This window comes from Cebus imitator, unplaced genomic scaffold, assembly GCF_001604975.1.
Source record: "Cebus imitator isolate Cc_AM_T3 unplaced genomic scaffold, Cebus_imitator-1.0 Scaffold2, whole genome shotgun sequence".
NCBI lineage: Eukaryota > Metazoa > Chordata > Mammalia > Primates > Cebidae > Cebus > Cebus imitator.
Genome location: NW_016107317.1, coordinates 4,551,241 through 4,577,740, shown reverse-complemented (window position 1 = coordinate 4,577,740; position 26,500 = coordinate 4,551,241). Strand labels below are relative to the sequence as shown.

Sequence of the window (26,500 nt, the reverse complement as noted above, 5' to 3'; positions counted from 1 at the left end):
TTTAAACAGTTAAGCAAAACTCATTTTTTGCTTCTGTGGACTGTACGTAGATTAATTTGTTAAATAGCTTTCTTTTCAGATGGTTATTTCACATTTTCTTTCTAAAGGAACTGCTCTATGGGGAGAATGAGAATCCTATAAAATTCTTTAATGTTGCTGAACTTCATATTTATAACATCAGTTTACCATGGTCAACATGAATTCGTTATGATTACCACTTGGCATTTGTAACTTTTGAATGATTTAATAAGCACTTGATAAAGTTTGAGATGTTTTGTTTCCAAAATTTAGTTTGATTTCAGGATAGCCCTAATCAAGAAAAGCCAACACTCCTAGAAAAAGGAAATACTAAATATTTAACTTGTTTGAGGTCTTTTGACATCTTTTTATTCTGTCTGGTAGTCTCAGCTCTCTGTTTTGCTTTTGTCTTCCTTTAGGTATACAAATGCTCTCAGTCCAGCCAGACACCAAGCCGAAAGGTTGTGCTGGCTGCAACCGAAAGATCAAGGACCGGTATCTTCTAAAGGCACTGGACAAATACTGGCATGAAGACTGCCTGAAGTGTGCCTGCTGTGACTGTCGCTTGGGAGAGGTGGGCTCCACCCTGTACACTAAAGCTAATCTTATCCTTTGTCGCAGAGACTATCTGAGGTAGGAATTATCCTTGCACACCAGTGATGACTAGATGCCTTTTAAAGTACTTTTGTAAGTGTATTTTTTTGTTTGTTTCATTTCCTTACTGCCAGCTTATATTTCTGAAAGAAGTTGACCTGTCAGCCTTCAAAATGTTGCCTTGTGTGTGTCACTCAAATTAATGCTTAAGGAATAGCCAATAAACCACAATATTTAAAGTATTTCTATTTGGCTAGCCTGCACTCTCATATTTAGGAACTGGTTATGGCATTGCCTATATTGAAACTGCCAGTTAGTGTCAAGGATGTATTTAGTAGAAGCCAGCATTCAAGTTGATTTATTTATTTATTTCTCCTTTTTTTTTTTTTTTCTTTTTTTTTAGAGCTTAAGGGGGAATGGAGGCTGAGCATAACACAAAGAAACAAATCAGACATTTGGCAAAATATCTTACCTCTTTATTTTCAAAAAGTTTAACCTGAAAAAAATGGATTATGTAAAATAATGTAATTGTTGCCTGTTAGTTGGACCAGAATTGATTCTTCTAAAGTTATTCAGCTGTCCTTTCTGTTTCAGGTTTATCAGAGGAAGTCAGGTACAAATCCTTGAGTAATATTTATTAGTGCATTTATTGTAGAGTTATGAAAACTTTCCTCTAGTGTAGAGACATCTGCCCCCCCCCTCCCCGTCCCGTGACATTCGGTAATCTCAAAAATACAACTCAGCATTGAATCCCCTCAGACTTTATGGGTAATAGCAAAGTAAAGACTTCCATCGTTACAGGAAAATGACAGCCACTCTCCAACCTGTAAACATCTGAACATTTTCAGGACAAGGCAGGTGTTCTTGGTTATGAAGCCGTGAGGCTGACTAAAGCTTGTTTTCCAGCATTAAGTACTCAACACAGAAATTCTACTGAAGAAAAATTATTTTGCTTTTCAGGCAACTTTGTGACTTACTTCAGCTGCGAATTACTTATATTAATAAAGTAGGATCTATCAAATTAGAGATGATATATGGCATCATTGGGATTTTCATATTTAATACAATTAATCATTTTTCTAGTCTGACATTAAGCGATTTATTTGGCATTTTTTCAGTTCTGACAAAATTTATCAATCAACAGTAACTCCTTAAGTACCTTGATCATTTGGTGAGGTGTTTTCTAGGGAATTTGGTTCTCTTTAGTATATAATTCAACTATTTTTAGTCAGATCCAATCTTTAGATATAAAATATATATTGTTTGATTAATGGTAGTTACAAGAGGGTGAAAGCAGTACTGTTTATCAGATTCTACTCTTTCTCGCTCTTAGGACGGCCTCACCTGACAGCCTCCTGACTAATTATGGCCACTTGTTACTACTTCTCTGTGTTCCGAGTGCATAAAACACACGCAAGGTGCCAACAATGAGAAGTCACTCTCTCCAGCCAGGATTTCTCTCATTGTGTTGGCACAACTAATCAGAATTAATGTATTATGTGCGTTATTTTAGAACTGTCCCGTCTTTGAACTTTTCTCTTTGAAATAAAAATTTCTCTTCTGCTCATTGTGAATTACAGCCTCATTTCCACATAAAGCATTTGTATTTGCTTTTAGTGATTTAATACTGCTTTTTAGTTTTGCTTTATCTGTATTAACCAACAGTCACAGCTTTTTTGACTCCTTTTGACTTTTCCATTGGTCTGTAATTTTAGTATCTCAAGTGGATTTATGTTACCCTTTCGAATAAGGAGTATATATAGCCCGGGCAATGTTAAGGTGTTTTAATAAACCAAAGGACAACATTAAGTAAACTTGAAAGAATGTCAGTTGAAGTATCTGGGGATTTTTGAAAACCAAAAATAAAAATTTGCCAAGGAAATACCTGTATCGTGAGTATAACATGCTTTGTAGGTGTCAGCATAGTAGCAAGCAGAGACAGTAATGTTAGATTTGTTGTGTTTTATTTTTCCTTATGGTAGTAAACATGTATGAGTTTAAACTGGTATTTGATAGTCTCAAGTATTTTGCTAAAGAGCATTTATCCAAATAGTTTTCATATCAGAAGTTTTTATATCTCTATAAGAGTGAATATAGCTTTTTGTAGAATAACTTTTGCATTACTTCCTGATAGGCTCAAACTTTTAATGCTAGTTAACTTATTAAAAGTATATAATATTCTTTCCAATATAAACCCTGGTCCTGATTGGCAATATATTCATTTCTCAGAGTACAATTTCCTCTTAAATTGGTCATTACCACATTAATGGCGGTTGTTATGTTAACAGCCTAAGGGTTGTTAACATTTCAAACTAAGTTGTTAACAGGAATCTTATCCCTTATTTAAACTGAAGGTTTGTTGTATGTAATGTGACTTATTTGGCAACTTCATCAACACTTACAATTGCAGAAGTGAAATGGAGAATTGCTGTGTGTAAAATAGTGTTACATGTTATAGATTATGATGCAGATGTGGTGTTTAGTTTTAAGCGGAAAGCATGTGTCTCAGTGAAATTGTATAGATGTTCAGCAGCCTATGTCTTTGATTGGCAAATTAAAATTGTCTGATTCTGTATGTTAAATCAACAAATATGTCAAGCAGATTTTATTTACAAATTAATTTCTTTGATTATGTATAGTCATTCAAAAATGTATATTAAATGCTTACTGTGTGAGAGGTATAATTTCAGACAATTAATGAAATTAAGGGAAAAAGGAAGGCACACCTAAAATTGTTCCTATCTACTTGTTTATTTAATTACGCAGAATCTGCAATGTAATCCGTGAACAAGTAGCATTCTGTGGCTATTTTCCTGAGCTTTAAAAGTAATTTTTCTCATTTCCCTCCAAACTCAGTAGATTTCCATTTTGTATTTTATACAACCAATGTTTAATCACTTAAGTTCTATTTTAAAAGTTTTTATTTTTAATTTTTGGCCTTTGTATATTATGTAATTTCTCTGAGGCACCGAACTGAACATAAATAACTTACATATTTGTATTTCCCTGACTAAATTATTGAGAACGTAATCAAAGTAAGTAAAGTAATAAAGAAAATAGTAATTTGCCTGTACACATAAATTGTTGGTTACAGGTATTGTCCTGGGCCACGTAAATTTTTACATGCAGATCAAAGTAAAATATTTCTGCCAGTTGTGTTTAGCTTCCTAACACTCTTCTCCCTCCATAAACAGAAAGCAAGAAAGAAACACTCTTAATTGTGAGCAATGAGTCTTAAAGATCTGTGTTTTATTTGTGTTACTTTGAGTAGTGATAATAATGATGTGATTTGTAAGTTCTTTGAATGATGATTTGAGATGTTAAGTAATATGAAAATATAATAATTTAGACTGTAAGATATTTTCTTAAGGCTTATAGAAACGATTATTATGGAAAATTTATTTCCAGTTATTTTTTTTTTTGCCTTTATGGTAGTATTAGCTATATTTAAGGGGTGGGGAGAAATATCTTCCATAGTTTGTACACTGAATATCAAATCTTAACAGTGGAATTTTTCACTTTCCATAGCTGGACTAGTATATCATTCATTTCGCTGTGGAACATAAAATGCACATATCTGATGAGACAGAATTTGCCCATTTTTGGGATTGCTTTCCTCCTTTGGAAACTCATTAGCTAAAGAAAGAGAAAGACTGACTTTTTAAAACTTCCTCTAACATGTTTTCTGACTGAAATTATGAAGTCTACCCATTCAATATTTATATGCCAGGCAGACCAAGAAATGTATCTGTTAAAAATCTATCCAATGCATTTATAAATATTTTTTATATTTTAAAGATAGCTTTTGACAAACTAGATATAGAAGCATCTTTGTAATAAGTTGCAGCTTAAAATTGATATTGTCTAATGTAGATTAAAAATGACTGTGTAAAAATAGCAAAGTTTTAGTGATGATGTTTAAGGCACTCTTACCACTGCAATCTATCAGCCTTATTTCAGTTTGAAAAACAGAATAAAGTAGCCAGCCAATGCATAATCAGAGTTTTAGAATTAGGAATTCTATATGCTTTTTTTTTTTTTTTTAATGCTTTGCAGCAATCAAATAGAACTAGGAGAAATACCAACATACTTTCCTTTTCAACTTGAAGGCAATAAAGAATGTCAGAATGTAACCAGAACTCAACTTCTGGGCAGTTTTTTGTTGTTTTTTCTTTGAACCTTCAACTTCTTGTGACATACTTTAAGCATTCAGTTGATATAGGCTGTATGTATCTTGCATCTCTATGAACGACGTCTTGCCAGTATTTATTCAAAGCTGTTTGCTGTGGTATGTGCCGTGGAAGCTGCTTATAGCTTTTCCTATATGAGAAGCTGTAAAATGTCTTATATAAAATTTAATGCAATTTGCTATTTTTATATGTGAGGATGATTTGTTTAACATGAAACTACTAGGAAAGAGTGATGCTTCATGCTTCACTATAGTTGCTAATTAACTAAAATGATTTGAAGCTTGCTATACTGACTGCAAATTTTATGTGCTTTAATATAATAATATAATAACTCTAAAAGAGAAAATAAAAATAAAATGCCACATAGAGCATATATCTAGCTGTAACTTTATCTCACATTGATCAAACCTGGTGCTTCTCAATTTTTATGTAAGTTCAACTTTATATTGGTACATAATTATAAGTATGAAGGTAAATAGGAATATCTTGCTAGTATTATTTCATCTGGTAATTTATAGCACAGATTTTTTTAATGTTGAATATAATATTCTTTTTATTTCATTGTCATATTTTTAATATTAATCATTTGGAAGTACTTTTTCTGGAAAGCAATGTATTCTCATTATTTGAAAAATTACTTTTTACTGTTCTAAATTCTGAAAACATAAGCTTTTATATGAAATGGAGCTCTACAAATAAACTTTATTTCTGTAAGCTTCACTTGAGCTTTTAAAGACTATATTATTATCGTAATTTTATCATATTTAAATGTCTATGTTAATTTTAGTATTATGAAATATTTTGACATATGAGCATATTGAACTCCATATCTGTTAAGAAATACTGTTACATTCCTTATACATTATCTTATTTGTGGCTTTATAAAAAGTTACAATTTTAAGTTCATCTTTCCCTTTATTGTAGGAAAACATTATTGAAATCTGTTTTAAATATTTTAATGTTAATACTACTCCTGAACCAGTGCAAATCAAGACTGATCATTTTTTTTTTATAATACTTCCGAAGAGTGCCCCTCACTCTGGGAAATATTTGGTGGATGGATTCACACTAGACTTCCTGAGCGCCAACTGCCCCCAAACAATTTCTATTTAAAATATTTACTACACATACAGCATTTCTTCTCATTGGTAAATTTATCTACAGTATCTTTCTGTCCTTAATTCTATAATGCATTCATTTTCAGTAAATGAGTATATACTAATATAATAATTTTAGTTTTTTGGCTTTTAGTCTTAGTTTGTTTTGTAGACTTAAGATATTTTCACTGGAAATTTCACCACCCCCCAGAGTACTAAAAATATTTTATAATGTTTCTATGTATTTACAGCTTTTTATCTCTTTACAAGTATGAAATACTTCAGTCAGGATAGTTTTTATACATAAGGAGGATAAGTTAGACATACCTGACTTAGCAGAAAAATATTCTGTTTCTGCAAGTATATTTAGGATTAAATGCATCTGGAAAAACTACTTTGAGAATTGCTAAAATTGCTTATTTTGCACTTTATAAATACATAGAATTCTGGGAAATAATTTCTATTTTTAGTTGCTATTAGACTATATCAAAGTAAGCCAGCACTTCATTTATAAACTCACCATTAACTTCCATTAAGTGACTAATAATAAATTTTAATGCTGTGTTTTGACTGCATAAACATAATTTGTTAAGGAATCTCATTTTAAAAATATGCTGAAGGTAGTAATTTTGTAAATGGTTTTGATGAATATATAAATTGTAGAAATGTATTATGTAGTTCCGTTTTCTGCCTCACATAAAAATGAAATAGCCTAAAAAAAGAATTGCACCAACCTAAATGACCATTGTATTTCTCTTCATCACACTGTGAGGCATTGAAGCCTTCTTTTGGTATTTGGTTTGAAAACATTTTTCCTATTTGTATGAGAATATCTCCTATTATTCAAAATCATATACTGCATCCTCCATCCCATCTTCCAAAAAAATTAGCTAACATTTTCACTTTTATCAATAAAAATTACAACATATGAAGTGTAAATGCTGGACAAGATCTGGAAAACAAGGGGAATAAAAATAAAAATAGCAATACTCTGTTCAATTTGCTAGGTATTTTTATAAAACTGCATTTGTATTAGCCATGTCTCTATAAAAGGCCCTTTTCTGTCTATTTTTTAGTTTAATTGGCTTACAAAATTTGGTTTATGTAAGTGATTACTTCTGCTGATATATGGCACTTACCCTTGTTAAGAATTTGAAGAGGTGTGGATCTATATATATATACATGCTGCACATACAGAGATTGGAATCTATGTAACCTTAGAGTGGGCATTACTTTTGTCATCATTGACTTTAGCCAACAAATCACCATAGTTGGGTAAGCTTTAAAACTTGTAAAATTCCAAAACTTGACACCAGCTAATTCTTTAGAATTGTAAACTATAGCACTCACCTATTCTTACAGGATTTTAATCAGCCTAAGATGTAAGATAACTTTTATAAAACTAAGGTATGCCTAAATTCATTTTCTTGTGATTTTAATTATTCTCTTCTGTTTTTCTTAGCTCTGATAGAGTTTGATACTGCCTGTTCTAGTTCTGTTTTTACTATCATAATTTACTCGTTTTAATGATTAACTGTGTATTTCCCTTTTCAAGGTACACAAGAAGCTTATTTTTAAGTGGAAGTTTATACTGTAAAGCAAGAAATGTGGCATTTAGGTTTTCATTTCTTACTTTAAAATATCTTTGGCTTAAGGCTTTTTCCCCTTTATTATCAGTATTAATGAACAACTTTCTCTAAAGGAATTAAGACCTAAGCATATTCTTTTATTATGGTAATCAAACATGTTTCCTATATTCACAAACTAACCACATCAGCCACATGCATTTGTTTCTGCCATATTTTGTTTCTGTGCTGTATTATGAAATCTTCTTGATAAACCTTTTTCTTCTCAACAGTATTTTTGTAGTTATGTAATGATTCTCTTTTCGCTGAATTCCTTTGCGCTATCATGTTAGTGTTTTCTGATGCAAAAATTTCTAGTTACGGACTTTACAAGTTTAAAATGAAATCACACTTGAGATGAATAATCATCTTGGAATAGTCAGATCCCTGAATTGAAGTTGGAAAATTAACACTAAGCTGCATGTATTAAGTTAGACTCTAATCAGCATGTGTTGTTATGATTCAATTTAATATTAAAAACTCTCCAACTGGGCCACTGGGAAAATAAAAGACTCTTAGGAATTGAAAGAGTATTTGCAGAAGAGCACACCAAAGCAATATTTAAGTAAAATTGTTATTACTAATGCAGTAAAGCATCATCCACATTAAACCCATCCTATTAATAAAAAGAGAAAATCAATTTTAGAAAACATAAATATCGTATATGACAAGGACTAGTAAGCAGGCATGGAACTTCATGAAATGTGCTAATGCTAACAGTTAACATTAATTCAGATACCACAGAGAAAAAATAAATTTCTGTCTCATTTATGCTGTGGGATCCCAACAAGCAACAAGGGGGGAAAAGCTAATTTTAGACATTATTAGTTTATTCCTATTTCCTAAAACTTTCAAAACAACATCATGTTTTTATTTTAGCAGTTCTAACAGAGATGCATATTTACCCATTTTTGAAATTATTTTATGCTTTTTGTTTTTAAAAGATTTTGAAATCTCTTTAGTAATTATTTTTAATTTTTTAAAAAATTTTCCATTTCTAGGATAATGTTTTTTGACACATTGCTCACATTTCACCAAAAATAGAAGAATCTAGACTGTTACATTTTAAAATACTTTACAACGTTAAGCATACTACTTATTTTTCATTTACCAACTTTTCAATAAAAATATATTCTTACCAATATCTATGTATAAAGATGGTACCATGAGTGGATTAGTACCTGTTCGTTTACCTGGGTGGGTAGGATAAAGGAAGTGAATGGAAAAAGCAGTCATAACTTCATACAAGTATTAGTTTCAATGAGCAGGTTTATTTGCTGATGCTCACCTATACTGTGAATATAATTTTAGAGCCTATGAATATTGCATGTGACTACCCACTAAGGACCATTTGCACTTTGGGAGATACAAAGAAATTATAAGTAATTGCATTGCCTTCAAATTTATAAAGCAATATTTTCTATGACCATTTATTAGGAAAAATATTAGAAAGGTCCTGAGCTAGAAGAATCTCCTTTTTCGCAGTGCATCCTTGCTGAATGGCAATTATAATTACTTGCTTTGCTATCTCTTTAACAGTTTTACAATGAAACCATTTAGTCACTTGACAAATATTTGAGTGCCAATATTTCATTATTATACATAATGTGATATGCTATATTTCTAATTAATTTTACATAATATATTAAGTACAAAATTATAAATACTTTATTTTGTGAAGAATAGGCTATCCAGTGTGGGAAATTTGGAAAGAACTTAAAAGGAAGTTATTTTTCAAATTTTCTACACCTGATAAACATCACTATTTTTGTTAAATAACTTAGTAGAGTATACAAAGAGTTTCACTCTAATAAGTCCCGTGGAGCCGATATAGAGAATGACAAGAGGTATAATCAGGAGAGATTAGAAAAGTTTCTGAAGAAGGGGATAATCAAGTATCTGAACTTTGTAAAAAATCTTTTGTAAGCCAGTGGTCTTCATAAAAGCTTAGCTTTGAGCTTTGGGTTATATTTTGGGTGCAACGCAAGATAGAGTCAGATTGTAACTTTCATGCTATTTGTACTGTTCCATCTCTTATCACAGATATCAGTAAGTTATCAACAATTGACACCCCTTGCAAAATTCTTATCATTCCTTGTACAATTGATACCTCTTGCAGAACAATCATCCCGTTCCCATGTTTTTCATTCAATAAATGTGATTATTCTGTATGTTCTAGGTACTGTAAAAGGCCTTGAGATACAGCACTAAATAAAACACAAAAATACCTGCTCCCCTCTTCGAGTTTATATTCTACTTGGGGGAAATAGACAATCAATAAAATAAGTATAGGACATCAGGAGATATAAACACAATGAGGAGAAAATGAAGCAGCAAAAGAGGTTTGTGGAATTTTGTTTTGTATGAGGGGGATGCAGACAGCCTCACTGAGTTGGTGACTTGAGTAATGACCTGGTGAAAGTGAAGGAGCTAGCCATGCTTATGTGTGGGAAGGACATTCCGGACTTAGGAACATCCGGTACAGAGGCCCTGAGATGGTAGTTTTTCTCATATGTTTGAAGGACATCACAGATACGAGTGCAGCTGGGGTGAGTGAGCAGGAGGGGCGAGAATGAGAGGTAGCCACCGTGTGGGTCTATGGTATCACCTATCACTGTTGCAACCCAGAACGCACCATATACATTTCTAAATGTCCCCTGCAACAGTGATAACACTTCCATTTGAAAACCACTGTAAAGCTTATTCAGTGAGGCAGTTGTGAAATCAATTTCATTTGGGATTACAGAACTCATCTGCTGAATTGAATGAGATTATTTTCATTTATTATTTATTGGAGGTTTTTTTGGATGTCTTTTTGTTTGACCTCATTGATGACCCTGTGTGTTAAGTAATAGTTGTGAAACATGAATTTAAAAATAGACCTCAGGATTTGGTCACTTAACTATCTGTTGCCAATCTAAGGGGGATGATATAGTCACATGTTTGATTTTTAAGGTGATGCATCTACATTCATCTATTAACATGGAGAATGGACTATCTATACATCATAGTATTTCAATGTGAAATACAAGGAAATGCCCATATTGATGAGCTAGGGCTGCCAACACAGCATTCATGAGAGTAACATTAACATCTTGGCCAAAGAACTCATCAGACTGTCCTGATCACAATGATACTGATTTTTAAAAAATTCTTAGGTAATAGAAATTGCAAAGATGAGGATTTTTCAAAGGCCATTAGTTTTCTACTCTTGAAGTCAGTTATTCTAGGGCTAAGAGGTGATTTTCTTGTCTTTTTTTTTTTTTTTTTCACTTTTTAAAGTCAAGCCAAGACCTATTTAATTATCTTCTAGTTAAAAAAAAAATTTAAATAACATATTTGCTCTAGTTATGATAAATGTTTCTAAATCCAGCATTTAGAGAAGATACATTAAGGACATATTGTTATTTAAAACAATTTAATGAATCACATTCTTGATGAGACATGTTATGAGAGTTTGTTTCTCACCACTTATGTTTCTCACTATAAGAAACACTTATGCTTATGTTTCTCACTACTAATCTAACCCACTAACCTTAATCCTAGCTCACTAATGTTAGTTTTGCTTCAAGAAGAGCTAAGCATCAATCCTCAAAACCGAAAGTTTAATATTCATTTCTATTTACAACAGTTGGATTTGTATGTACAAAATGTATTTTAAAAATGTTTAAGTTAACTTTAACCTTTAGGTACAAATCAAAGTTCTCGAGTTTGTATTTATATTTTTAAAATGGGTTGGGATGTCTTCATGGGTACTTGGCTAAGAAGCTATGCAAATGTGCTTTGAATCTTTACAAAGAGGTATAGGATGAATGGGTGGGATTTCAAAAACGGTGGCATTTATACTTCATGCACACACACAAAAAATCCAGCACCTACTTTTCAGAAAGCTAGACAGAGATAGTAGCCAAAGAGCTTTACAAGGCTTAATTTTTACTGTGGTCTGCATCCTGGGGACTTTTTGTCTGTTACAATTTCTAACAGTCCTCCTGTTCTTCCTGGCAGATGCTTGTCTTATTCTGATTGAGTTGAGGAAACTATATTCCTAACCACTTTGTGACCCTCGTCTTCCAAGGCAGATCAATTTGAGCTTGATTTTAAAGAGAAGTTGCTTGATCTTGACCTGATAGTTTGCTTGGTGTTTAAATAATCTAAAATATTCTCATCAGTGATAGTTATTAAACAAACCACTCTCTTTAGGATAGAGATCAAGTGCTTATTTGATTAAATAGGTTCCATGTTTTGTCTTCTTGGTTAGCTCTTGATTTCTGCAGCAACCTAAAAAAGATATAAATTTTCAGGAGATTTTAAGTTAATATTTCTTAAATTTTTCTTCCCTAATTTATACAGAGCCTTTCATCTGCACTACAACCCAATTTTTTACTGTGAAGTCACAAATAAAAGTAAAGCCGCAAGCTTATACTGCATTCATCATAACATGTACAACATATTTTAAATGTCTCACACAATTATTCTGCTACATGAGGTATTGTCCCTCCTCCATCAGTGATCATCGATGGCAGATAACTCATGTATTCCTTTTAGAACCCAGTCATCTACTGTTGTTTTAATCTTCTGTGAATATCACTTCAGTAAATAAAATATAACGTCACATGGATGTGTTCTTGTCACTTCCCTAAAATCTTCCAAACCGGGTGAGGTTAGATCTAATTCCTAGATCTCAGAGGCGTGCCAGGCGGCATCATGGTAAAGTATCCAGATCTGAAGTCGGCCCTCTTCTGCTACACCCCAACTGCATGTTCCTAGTCCACTTACTCAACTTCTCCAAGTCTCAGATTTCTTCTCTAGAAATAGGAATCCTATTCATAAAATAGTTAGGGATGACAGTGGAACACGGTAGGGAAAGAGTTGTTCACACTGGCTGACACGCCTCCGACCTCAGCTTCAGTTGCTAGGAAGGGAGAATGGCACTGAGTTATGAAGATAAGATAGGAGAGAAATTAAACATGAGGAGAAGATTAACATGAGGAGTGATTAATAATCAAGAATATGAAAGGCTACTACTATAATAAGATCATTTACCAACTTTTCATATACAAAGGAGATGGGTGGGGAAATGTCTAAATAGGTGCACTTTAGGCTGTATGGAAAATTATCTCAACACTGGAGATTACTGGAATTTGGAATGGATTGTTAAATTAAGATTGTAATGTGCTTTATATAAATTAGAGTGAATTTGGATCTTTGGGAGAATTACTGAAAATTCTATTTCCTTTATAACTGAGGTGATAGTTTTCTAAAATATCTTAAATGCCCATGATCTCTCTATTTTAGCTTGTAAAAATTCTATGGCCTTGTAAAGCATTATATTTAATATTCCATAGAGTAGAATTATATTATAAAATTTTAGGTTTTCTTTATAGTGTTTATTTTGTATCTTTTTCTCAGGTGGCAAGGAAATTGAATACCAACTTCTTTTACTCGTATTATTTTTCACAGTGTTCTCTAAACATTTTGATTATATATTCTTAAAGAAATTTAAGGGCACACCTTCAATTTATATATATTTATATACTATAAATACTTCGTTATACATTTTTAAAAATTATGAAAACAATGCTTAATGGAAAAAGTAGAAAATGCATAGAAATGCTAATAATTTTTTAAGAATTTCTTGGAGTTTTGCACCTTAAATTTGCAGAGCACTATATCTTAGTAGCTTTTTATGTTTAAATGAAAGTTGTTTTGTAATGAGATTTGTGAATAAAAGGGGGGAAATATCAAAGCTTGGGAAAGAAGTCATAAGAAAAAGATGGAGTAATTATCTGAAAGAAAGGAATTTTTTAAGCATGAATTAATATTCCTTGTTCATTTAAAATTAAATCAAGGTTTTCTTTCATGAGGCATGTGGCAATGCTTGTGGACTTTTCCTAATGCTATACCATAGCCACTGGCAACATTAATATGAGACAAGATTCTTCTCCTTCCCCCTGAAACCCCCCTTCAGGACACAGTGAGATTTTAGACAGATAAATGCTAAGAGAACCCCGTGTACCAAAGGCAGTGTTTACTGCATGTAATACATATCATTGTTTGTCTCCTGTAGTGAAAAATACTTGTGTCGTGCTGTTAAAATGCACTCCTGACAGACCAGTGCTTGCTATTATAGGGTCCATTGCTTAAAAAAATGATACACTGACAGAAATACAATTTAAGAAAATTTAACACCAAGGGTAGTCAACCATGTAGGCTACTATTAAGGGGCCAAAACTCAAGGCCAGGGGTTTATTTAAAAAAAGAGGCACAGTTTATTTGCTAGTATAGGCAAAATTAAAGGAAAAAAAAAATAAAACTTGAATTCCTTGCTCTCTAGTCTATAGAAAATTAATGAAAGCAACAGTTCAATAAGATTTTATTGCAAAAATGTTTAAGTGAAACATTTTAAGAATGCTTTGGAATTTTTAAACAGTTACTTACCATTTAGAAAGCTGTAACACTGCAGTGCGTAACAAATTGTTAGCATTGGATCCTAGGCACACCCAGTGATTTTCTTAAAATGGGTAGTCAGAGCTGTTTAATCTGAATCACTTTGTTCATTTCATTTTTGTGTGTGTAGCTTATGAATATATTTGAGATTGATAGGTCAGTAGTACCCACAATTGCTATAATTTAAAACGTAAGCCATTGTCCAAGTATCCTTGTGGGCATAGTTTGGTAGTTAAATGCATTAGTTTTGTAACAAGACCTTTTGAGAAGGAAAATAACCAAATGTGAGATGTGATGAGATTTGTTGGATTTTTAGAGGAGTACAGAATGTTCTGATGAATAAACTGCTACTGAATGATGATAAAGCATGTGTTTTTAAGCTATCACATGACTCTATTATTAGAGGGGAGAATTCCATGAATTTAGATGAGATGTATTGTCTAATTTTACTGATTTAAAAACAAATCTGTCATCCAGTAATATTTGATGCCAACTGTGTATGGCTTACATGTTCCTTTGGGAGAAAGGTTACAAAAGTAATGCAATAAATAATCTGAGCCACAGGAGCTTAGCTCGAGTACCAGAGAAATGGGAAAAAAGCATCATCTACTAGGATGGGGAGTCAAAAGAAGTATATCTTGGATTCTCTACCCTGGCAGTATAGCCTTATTGCCACATCCTAGGACAGGCTTTGGGAGGCAAGTGGTCCTGCCAGGAAAGGACATCCAAAGACGAAATGCAGTGTCTTTGCAGATGTCCTCCAGAATGCAGTTGGCCTGAATCTGACAATATTATACAACAGATTTATCTATGGACGTAGAAGATAATGCTCAGTGTGATATTTGTCCAGACGCATTGTCCAGGGCCTCTGTGACTCAGCTGCGTGTTGGAGGAGACCCAGAAAGGCTTGCTGAGGAAGATTAGGATCTTCCGCTCGCCTTACCACAGCCATGTGGTGATTCTCCATTCATGCACGCGTGTTAGTTGCTTCGTAGTTGTTCCGTATGTAGACTTCATCATATCATGACATCTCAGCACTCTGTGTTCTTCCCAGAGATTACAACTTCAAATGCTGCTTTTCCATCTTATTTTTTAAGAAGTTATCTGAAAGAAATAGTATTTATGGCAGATTACCTGAAAAACTGGATGTTAAACTATTTTTTCTGATAGTTTTAAATTTATTTTTCCCTTTGATCTTGGCCCCTATTGGTTTGGCCCCTCAAAAATTTTCATGGAATTGCACATCAGGGTTTTGCTGTTTTCCTGTGTTGATGATTTTCATTAACAGCTGTGAAAACATCAGCCTCCTAAGTATGCTATTGCAGACTTTGTTTACTGTATCACGCAGTGTCCTGCCGCCTCACTGGTGAAATTACACCCAGATCTTAGAATAAGCAAGATTTCTGAGACTATACATGATTAAAAGATGTTTTTCTTGGGCCTGTGAATCATATACTTGTTTACATTTTCCCTCTTCTCTGTCTTTCCTGGGCAGCCCAGATCAAATTTACTTTCTAACAGTTGTTTAGAACTGTATATGTTAATTGATTCTCCAGACTTTTGTAATTTCTCACTCATATTTTCCTTTTACTATTGTATTTGGAACTGTTTACCTGAGGATTATTTATGACATCATTCAACTGAAATCACTTAAGTAACTGGAATGGGTGGACTTCAACAGAAAGAAAATACAGGTGGGGCCTAGGGCCTGATGCATGAAAGATGTTCAGATAGCTGAGTGAGAGGAATGTAGGAAAGGGGAGACTGTGATTAAATTAATTTTCTAATCTGCAATTATATGGAAAATTAGGTGAACTTGAATAATATTTGGGAACAATATTTGAAACAACATTTACGTGCACTGTATAGGATGAAGATGATAGCAAATGTAACCTTTCGTATAGGTTAATAATGTTTGTGGCCCAGTGATTGTTTAGCATGAAGTTAATCCATTTTTTAAAAATATATACACAAATATGCAAATCATTTTTTTTGAAGCAATAATCAATAACTTGTTTTCTACCATGATACTTTAATGTAAATAAAACAGGCTGACTTATTTAACTCACCAAGGACTAAAACAGGAATTACAAACTCAAATGCCTCCAGGTTCCAGGGTCTTGCAAGAAAAATAATGTTGCAAACTGGGGCTTGCATGCCTCACCCAAAGGGGGAAGCCAGGACGTAATTCCAGCACACTGCAGGAGTATGGGCTGAATGTTGCTGATTTTTCTGGATAAACCAGATTTTTTTTTTCTGGATATTTCAGTAAAATCTCTTGGATGTAAGACACTGGCAACTAATTCTAATGTGGTACGCAGCTGCTAGTATATAACCTTTTGGTCAGGACCATAAAATTCTAGTTTCAAGTAACTGATCAGGCCCTTTAATGTGTACAACTAAGGCATTTGAAAATGTTTCCTCACATCCTGAATTCTTGACGGAGGGGATCACAGCCTTTCATCCCATGTATACCAGTTATACACTTGCTTCAGAAATCTCCTGGGAGCTTTAAGCCTAACAGGGAGCCTTGGCACTGCTTTGTACAGTGGGAAGCAGCCCACCCTGAGAAAAGAAATCTCTTGCTTGAACTGCAATTCCTGAATGAAAAGCAAATCCACTCCCACCACTCCTCCACCCACCAACATTCATCCAAAACTTCTTGTTTCCATTCCTTTCCTTATTTCTCTGGATATTTCTGCTGTTACCCTCACTCAACACTTTTCCACCGGGTCCTCCAGAAACTTCACGTCCTTGTCAATAACTTTTGCTATGTCCACCATCTTTTGGCCAGATGCTTTTTTCATCAAAATATTGTTTTAACTGAATTTCATCTATTGCCTTACCTGGAACTAGGCAACTTTTCTTTCAGCTGTCAACAGGAGCAAGGTACTACTAACTCATGGAAATCCCACATTCCACGAAGCCAAGAGGAGAAACTGGCCATCTTAGATATACACAACCCTCCCCACTAACTAATAAAAAAAATGCATCCTCCAACAAAACCCATATATCTAATTATACTACCTTTTACCCCTTCTCACTGCTGTCATTTCCCTTTTACCATAATTCTAGGAGCTTCTAAAAGGCTTAGAGCTGACTCGTCTGAAGCCAGGCTCTAGCTTGTTGAGCCTCCCTGACCCTTCTGAACACCAGCCCAGCATCCCGGAATCATATACAGTGTCTTTTCCTTATGGAAAAGTATTTCATCTCAGGAATTTTAAACGCCACACTGTAGTCCTGTTTCACTTGTAATATCACTGATCTTTGATTTCAGACATTCGGCTCTCCTGCCATGTCTTTTTCTCTTAATTTGGTCACACCTTTGAAGCTTTTATCTTTCCTGCCCAGTATGAACCCAACGGTCACTCCAGCAAGTCCCCTTCACTTCCATCTTCTATGTCTCCTGCCATACCTGTGCTAGCTCAGTTTTCACCACTGCTCAAATCTAACAAATTGGCATGCTCAAATCTAACAAAAAGGCACCCCCTTTTAATCCATTCCTATAGTGTGGCTAAGCATTGCTAGAAACAACCAAATAATATACAGATTGATACGCCCTGATGTTTTATATCAGGTTTGATATAAATCAGCCTCTTATTATCTTTAATTTCTTCTATCCTGTCTATGTGAATGAGATCTTCCTATTCCTTCTGAGGCCAATTTTATGTCCTTGGCCGCATTCCCTCCAACATTCTGTGGGTCTTCGTTTTATGAGGTACCTTGTTTTTCTTCAGTCTTTAGTATCTTCTTTTCTACAGTCACTTGACCCTCAACATATGGCTGTACCCAAGATTCTTCTGTTCTGAAAAAATACTCTTATCCCTCAAATTTCTGTTAGTGTTATCAATTCCTCTCTTGTCTAATTTTTCAAAAAAAAGAATAGTCTGTTGTTGTCATCCATACTCCTTCAGCCTCCTTTGGCCTCTTCACCAACTTGTGGTCTGACTTCTTTCTTACGACTCTGCTGATACTGCTGTTACTGAAATCCAATTGCTAAAGCCAAGGTGCATTTTATCAGGAATCATCTTGCAGTATTTCTCTCCTCTTTTAATATTAAGTGTTGATTATTTCTTCTCTTTAAAAGCTTTCTACTGTCTTGGATGCTATGACCCTACATAGTTCTAAATTTTTTTTTCCTTTTTTTGTTTTGAGATGGAATCTCCCTCTGTTTCCCAGGCTGCATTTGAGTGGCGCAGTCTCGGCTCACTGCAACCTCTGCCTCCTAGGTTCAAGAGATTTTCCTGCCTCAGCCTCCCAAGTAGCTGGGATTACAAGTGCATGCCACCACGCCTGTCTAATTTTTTTATTTTATTAGAGACAGGGTTTTGCTATGTTGGTCAGGCTGGTCTCAAACTCCTGACCTCAGGTGATCCACCCACCTCAGCCTCCCAAAGTGCTGGGATTACAGGTGTGGGCCACTGCACCGGGCCTAGCTCTGATTCTTTTCTGGGCATCTCATCCCTATCAGTTACTTAAAAGAGTGAAGGACCATAGCTAGGAAAAGTGATCTTGTTGTGGTATACTTATTTTCCCTAGGAGATGTTGTCTGTCCTCATGGTTTCAATCCCTCCTCATATTGTGATGACTCAATCTCTACCTGCAGCCCATTACTCTCCAACAAGCTTAAGCAATGTCTTTCTAGCAACTTCCTAAGCATCCACAATTAAATGTTACACAGGAAACTTAGGTTCAAAATATGTAAAGCAGCATATTCAAAACTAGCATAACTCTAATATAGTACCTTGACCTGATAAAGAAAATATAAAATATATAAAATTAATGATATAATATAGATATAAAAACTTGAAAGGTATTAGCAAATAATCTGTCACTGTCTAAAATGGATAGTACTGTAGGAACAGGTAAGATTATTTCTAGACTGCAGGAAATGAACATCAGGACATATCTCAATCTAATTCATGGTATTGTCAAATTAAAGGAAGAAGCACCATGGTTATGGCAGTGTGTACCAAAAAGGCAATTGATAAAATTCAGCCATTTCAAAACTTCCAACTCAAGAGAAACAGAGGAAACCAGTTAAATATGATTCAGAAAATTTACTGAAACCTGACTGCAAACTTATAAAACAGCTAAATACCAAAGTCATTTCCATTCAAGTCAAGAAAAAGCCAGGGATACTCATTATTGTCACTGATATTTAATGTTTTAAAGGGTCTAGCCAATGTAATAAGATAAGAAAATGAAGTACATCAATATAAATAGTAAAGAGATAATTATTTTATTTGCAGAAAATTGAGAAAACTCAAGAAATAAGTAAATTTAGCATAGCAGCTAAATAAAAAACAAAGTAAATCAAATTTATAGTTTTATTCTATGCCAAAAATAGCTTGTTAGAAATATAAAAGAAATTAATAAAAAGTAGTAATAAAATTGTTAAAATACATATGCTTTAGAGTTCACCATTCATATGAAAAATCATTTTAAAGGAAAACTCTGCTGAAAAAAACCATCCTCTATTTTTCTATTCTTTCCTACTAGATAAGTATCACAGAAAAAATCTCAATGAGACTGAGGGTAAGCCTGTTATAATAGCAATGGAATTTTGAGAGTTTGTTTTAACATTGTGAAATAAAGTCAACAGAATGAAACTCAGATTATGGCAAATATTTCTTGAGGATTTACTCTATAACAGGTAGGGTTATAGGAACTGAAGCTCCAGCAGTCAAAAAATGGACAGAAATATTTGCCTTTATGTATCTTACATTTTAGTACTATTTATCAGATATTCTCAATGAGTTATATGCTGTGCTAAGTGCTTTACAGATAGAATCTCCTCTAGCCCTTGGGAACTACAGTATTATTAAACCCATTTTAGAGAAGAAAGCACTGAGGCCGAGGGTAATTAAGTCATTTAGTCAGTGTTCCCAAGGTTCAAGTGATGGAGCTAGGATTCAAATCCAGACAGTGTGACTCTAGAACCCATCCTCATGAGCTGTACTCTAGTGTTTTGTGACTGAGGACATGGCTTCAGGGACTTACTCCTGGGTCCCCATAAATTGGGCCTGTCATCTCTAATTGAATTTTCGATCATTCAAACTCAAGCACTGATGAACTTCCTTTGTTTCTTTCCAGATAACCAATTGTTTTCTTACCCTATTTATAATGTTGATTAATTATAGATTAGAAAAAAATGTGTTAGTGGCTACAGTTTCATCAAAACATTGATTATAAGATAGTGCAGTGAATATAAACTTGAAAAATGCCTAAATGTCTGTGATATATGTAACATGTCCAGTACACAATGTACTTATTCATAATAGATTTAAAACAAATAAAACAAAGTGTTAACAATGGTCAATTCTGGGTGGTCAATTCTGCTTCTTTGTATAATTACATTTAATAAGAGGTTTTCTTGCAAAAGAAGTATAAGAACATCATGTCATGTTAACAATGTAGATTAGCAAAAATGCAATAACAAAAACCTCTTGATTCTACCAGAACCTACTAATGTTTGCTCTAATTATTCATCATTCCAAATCTTTTTCTACCTGTATTTAGGTACATGTATGTATTTTAATCAAATTGCGATTGTATTTATTTACCATTTTGTAACCTAATTTTTTAGACTATGATGTACATTTTTCCATGCTGGTGAATTTTTGTATAATCTACTACCTGATCTTTGTTCAGATTTCTCTAGTTGTCCCCAGAAAAGTCCTCCAAAGATTTTCCAAATCAAGACTTCACTTTACATCTGATTGTTGTGTCTGTTAAGTCTCACTTAATCTTGAACATTGACATTTTTTATGACATTCACTTATTAAAGAGACTATAGCAGTTGTCCTCTAAAATCTTTCACCTTCTTCATTTGGTTGGTTGCATCCTTATGGTGTCTTTGCTCTTGTTGCTTCTATTCCTAGTGTTCCCAGGAAAATAGTAGTTGCTTTAAAGCCTCATTAAATTCAGATATTGCCAGAAGCAGCGGTACCCACCTGTAGCCTCGGTTACTAGGGAGACTGAGGCGGGAGGACCACTTGAGCCCAGGAGTCTGAGGCTAGCCTGTACCACACAGAGAGATGCCATCTCTATTCAAAAATAAAAATAATTTAGGTATATATTCTGTTTTAGAATACATGACAAATGATGTCATATTGTATAATATCAGGAAATACATAATATCTGTTACCTCACTACTCATGACACTTAAATTGATCATGGGGTGATAAACTGATCCTACTTTTTTACAGTTACACCTTTCTCATTGTGACTAGAAAGTATCCTGTGCAGCATGACTTAAATACCAACAGATGCCTGGTTCTCTGTTGACCATTAAACCTAGTGGGTATAAATAGCAATGGATAATCGTTATCTAAATCAGTACAGGTTGAAAGATTAGATTATTATCCTATCACTTCTATATTTATTAGCTGGTATTTTTCTGTAAGGTATAACATTCACTTCGTCACTGAATCTATTGGTCATTCTGAAATACAGTTTCTACTGGGAAAACAAGATAAAAATTTTCTGATCTTACTGAGTGCCTGGTAGGCTAGAAGGGGTTGAGAGACAAGAGGCAGCCTCAGCCTTCCTACTAAGATTTCGTACTAAAAGATTCCACCACTGTGATCTTTTTTTTACTTAGAGCCATTACCCTGCCTAAGATTCTAAGACTTTTTTTTTTTTTTTTTCAAATTATTAGGTCGTAATGCTGACAAATAAGAAGCAAGGGAACTATTCACTTATGCATCTGTGTTACCTTTTCAAGCTGCTGTCACTAAATTGTTAGTCAATTAAATGTAAACTTGGGAGGTTATGTAAATCCTACCAAAAAAAAAAATTGTTTCTCATCAGTGCCATCAGGCACATTCAATTTTGCTTGTTTTCTGAGGCTCACCAAAGAACCTCCTTGTGAAACACAGCTATTGTTTTTGTGGTAATAATTATCTGAACAAATTTGGACAATTCTTGTTCTTGGTTTCCTAATTCTATTGGAAAACAGCCAAACCATTTAATGAAAGTTACCCTAAATATCTAAATTATGTGTATCTAAGGGAATATATATACACACACACACATACACACACATAATTTAATGCTAGAAGAGCAAACATTTTGCTCTCTTTAAAAAAATCCCTATGGAAGTTTATGACCTTTGTAATCAATGCCTTTTTTAAAAAACTAGGCTCTAGAGAGTGTTTGGGTTGGAAAAGGTCACCTACTTGCAATGATATAGTCTGCCAAGAGTGTGTATAAATGTAATACACTAAACCTTAACAATGCAATACATTTCATTAGAATAAAGAACTTTTTCTTTTGATTTTTATTTCACATGAGATGTTGTTAAGTATATAACTATGAATTATTACTCCTTGAATATATTCTTCTAGTGAATTAATGTGTTTTTTTTTTTTTTTTTTTTGAGACATAGTCTCACTCTGTCACCCAGGATGAGTACAGTGGCTCGATCTTAGCTCACTGCAACCTCTGCCTCCCAGGTTCAAGTGATTCCCCTGCCTCAGACTCCCAAGTAACTGGGATTACAGGCTCACACCACTGCACCCAGCTGCTGATTTTTGTATTTTTAGTAGAAACGGGGTTTCACTGTGTTGTCCAGACTGGTCTCGAACTCCTGACGCCAGGTGATCTGCCCACCTTGGCCTCCCAAAGTTCTGTGATTACAGGCTTAAACCACTGTGCCCAGCTTAATGTGATTTTTATTTTAGTACTTTGAAACTTTTTGACGTAAGTCAGACCTAAGCATGAGCCAGCCTGAGACAGTCCAAAGAGAACACAACTACTCCAGCTACTTCCTCCCTTCTCTGCTCCTCCATCCCTTCTAGCTGACCCTTCCTCTTTCTCTTTCCACCCCATGTAGAGTTAAAAGTAGGAAGTTATTTTTAGTTTATATTGTTCAGGTGAGCTAAGTAAAATGCAATTCTCAAACTTGAGTAGTTTATACAAGCTTTGGAAGAAAAAAAATCTCTTAGAATTCCCCTAAACATTCATTGTACTTGAATTTGAGAAAATTAAAGTACTGTTACTTAACATTTTCTAAGTTTTATGAAACTATGGGTTCAAAGGAAAGCTCAGTCTTTGCTGCCTGGGAAGACTTCTGGGAGGCGATGAGATTGCCATGAATGAGGAGAGAATCTACTCCTACTGAGGACTGGATTCCATTGTACATCTAATTCCAAAGGAGATGGTGGAATTAGAGGTAGTGTTGGGTTGCTAGACAAAACACAGGATACGCAGTTGCACGCAAATTTCTGATAAATAATGGATAAATTTTTTAGTCTAAAAATGTCCCATGAAATATTTGGCAATCCTAAATCTGGCAACCATAATTAGCTGGCACATTCAGAAGACAGAAAGAACTGCGGCCCTGTTAAACTGATCCAGCGAACCATCATGGGCAACCTGAATATTATTATGTTGGTGAGATGGAGCCCTTGTAAGTTATTGAACAGATGAGTGAAATGAGGAAATTAATGCCTTAAGGAAAAAAAGTTCTCTTTTAGATGTGTGCAGAATGATTTGTTATGAGATGCGAATGTCTTTCTGTTTGTTTGTAATTATTCTTACCTGTCTGTCTCCTCCAAAACTATACCACATACATTTTGTGAACAGGGAAAATTCTTATTTGTTTTATTATATCCAACATCTAGTAGAAAATCTGGCTAATAATAGGTACTCAATAAATATTAACTAGCGGGTAGAAGGAGGGAGTGAGGTAGAATAATATATTTAGGAATCTTGAAATAAATGCAGTAAGATGACAATATATATGATGAAAATAATGAAGAATAATTGCCAACTACCTAGGAAAATACGATTTTAATAACTGAGCTTATTCAGTAGGACTTCATTGGAAGAATGGTGATAAGAGATATTCCTGGAAGCTGAAAAGGAAATTTAGGAGATGATTCTAAAAAGAAGAAAGTTCCCTTCCTCGCAAAATTCAGGTGAATGTTGGTGTACCCTCTGAGCTGCCTGCCTAAGTCAGGTGTATAATATCACAGCCTATGCTGTTTGTTAACTCTTTAGAGTAATGGAGTAATGATGGTAAAGAGGTAATACTAGATATGATGGATACAGATGTTACCAGTCACAAGTTTTCTGCATCTGCTAATAATAGAATTCTGATGTGTTGGCACCTAAGCCATCCTGAGTGTGTTCAAAGACAGATGGAATTGGTGCTGAGTTTCAGCAAGTACATTCTGATGTTGCCTAGCAAGCTTCTAGTGTAGTTTTACTCGTGTAGTTTTGCCCTTATTGGGTTATTTCTAAAATAGATAGTTCAGGAAAGAACATGGGGAGGATGGTATGATCATTTCTTTGTAACAGCTTTTAAATCATTTATTTTTGCCTTCCACCTACAGGTCTTATGTCCATTGTGCACTGAAAATAAAATGGTATTTAAAAATGGTGGTACTTATCAAGGGGGCATAAGTAAAATCCCTGTATGCAGTCTATATAGTTGGACAATGCAAGAATGTTAATTTCCAGTTATATCCCTACGTTTGAATTCAGCAATTTTGGAGCATATGAATATCACATGCGTTAGGTGCTGAGTAAAGGAGAAGGCAAGTTTTCAGGGAGCTTTTCATCTAGTGAGAAAGAGACAAACGTACATAACTGATACAGATTCTAAAAGATGAAGTAGTTTATGAAAACAAGTGCTTAAATGTCTAAAGAAGGGTGTTACTTATTCTGCCTCAAGGAAATCAGAGAGGCTTTATAGATCCACTGACATTTGACCTGAATATGAAAAAAAGGAGCAGTAAATTTCCAGGACGAATAGATTTAGTAGAAACTTAGCAGGCAGGAGTGGTAGGACATCAGGGGTGAAATTAGATGATGAGTCCAGGCAGGAGAGCATGTTGGAGGTGAGGCTTGGTGGTGGGATATAAGACAGAAAGGAAGACAGACAGGGTGGAACTTTCAGGCTTCCCTGCATTTATCCTGCATACAATGGGGAGCTATAGAAGGTTATAAGCAGGATCAGTGGGTTGGATCTGTGTGAAAGGCTACTGGCTGCAGAGTGGAAGGCAGAGAGCAGGGCAGGGCAGGCTGGTGGAAAGATGTTCAGTGTTCAGCTGGGAGGTTGTAGCGTGAGCACAAGGGAGAAGTGATGTGCACTAGAGGAAGCTTCCTGAGAAAAACGAAGACAGATCGATCCCCTTTTAACACAGTGGCAGGGCTAGATTTGGGGGTCTGAGGAGAGAAGTCACATTCAAAGGTGAGTTCAAGACCTCTGGCTTGAGGGGCTTGCAGATGTTCCGACGTTCATTTCTATATGCATTTGAACATGGGGAGAGGGAGGGTAATATAGTCTACAGAAGAGAAGGCTGTCATGTGTAGGGAGAAGTAGACTTACTCTGTAAAGCCCTAGTGAGTAGAAAGTCTAAGGAGACAGAATTTAGCTTTATGGATAAGCAGTTCCTACAAGTCAGGACATGAAAAGCGATCTTTAAGAGGCAGTAGTGAATTGCCTCTGAGGTTCCTTCGGTTGTTCTCTTGAGACATGAGGGGAAATCCTAAATGGCTGAGGGTGTGGAGTTCGGCTCTCCTATCATCTGTCTGTGTGTCCCCGGTTGTGTTACATAATTCTGCATGCCTCATTTTCCTCATCCATAAAATGGAAGAATAACCTGCCAGCTGCCTCATTCAGTTGTCCTGAGGATTAATGAGATAACCCACGTGAAATGCTTCGAACAGTGTCTGATACAGAGACAGGGCTCAATAAACATTAGCTCTTATACACTAAGGCCTTATATAATTGACCAAATTTCATATTGATATTGATTCCAGATATTTCTTTAAAATGTAAGCAGAGGGAAATCTTTGTATTGTCTAATTTGCAGAGGTATAATTATCAGAGAGGACTTAGACTTTTAGTTGCTTTTTCCATTAAAAATGCTTCGTAGACAGTATTACCTTTAGTGTGCGGAAATGGAACTCATGCCTATATTTCTGAAGACAAAGCCTCCATTTTAGGGGGGTTTTATTCAGGTGGGCTTATTTACGAATTTTGAGCTGTGAAAGAGAATATGGAGCTTTTCATAAAAACGTGATGGACATCATAATGTTAGGTTTAGATCATACCTTGGAAGTCAGTACTAGGTTACATAATACTGTAGATTGCCCTGTTATGTTTTGCTAGGTGAAAAAACAAACAAACAAAAATACATTTTCTCTTGTGTGTTTTGTATTTGCTTCTTTTTGTTACTACTTTGTCATACTATGCATCATACTTCAGCTGAGGGTAGGAAAGGAGGTGCCTTATGTAGGGAGCAACCTTCTAGGTATCAGAACACATAGAGCCGGCCAGATTTCTATGACTGCTGTTAATGACTGTGAGATCTTAGACGTGTCACTGCTACCTCTGTACTTCTGTTTCCCAACTCACAGAAGGGGTGCTACTTACCACCTCTCAAAATGTACGGTAAAGATTAGTTTTTCTGTTACAGATTTATATAGGACTTTCTTTTCTAATGGCCACTAAATCCTTTGCAGTCAGAAACAAGCCATTTTTTTTTTTTTTTTTTTTTTTTTTTTTTTTTTT

The 26,500-nt window shown here is 34.6% G+C and overlaps 1 protein-coding gene across 14 annotated transcripts in view; it reads left to right on the top strand.

Moving 5' to 3' along the window:
* Nucleotides 1-26,500, top strand: part of LMO3 (LIM domain only 3) — a 62,092-nt gene that overhangs the window by 8,905 nt on the left and 26,687 nt on the right. For all 14 annotated transcript variants that reach the window (XM_017528856.2, XM_017528840.2, XM_017528790.1 and 11 more), the window contains one exon: nucleotides 438-651. In XM_017528856.2, the coding sequence (XP_017384345.1) occupies nucleotides 446-651 (206 nt within the window). In that variant the 5' untranslated portion in view covers nucleotides 438-445. The remainder of the gene's footprint in view (nucleotides 1-437; nucleotides 652-26,500) is intronic.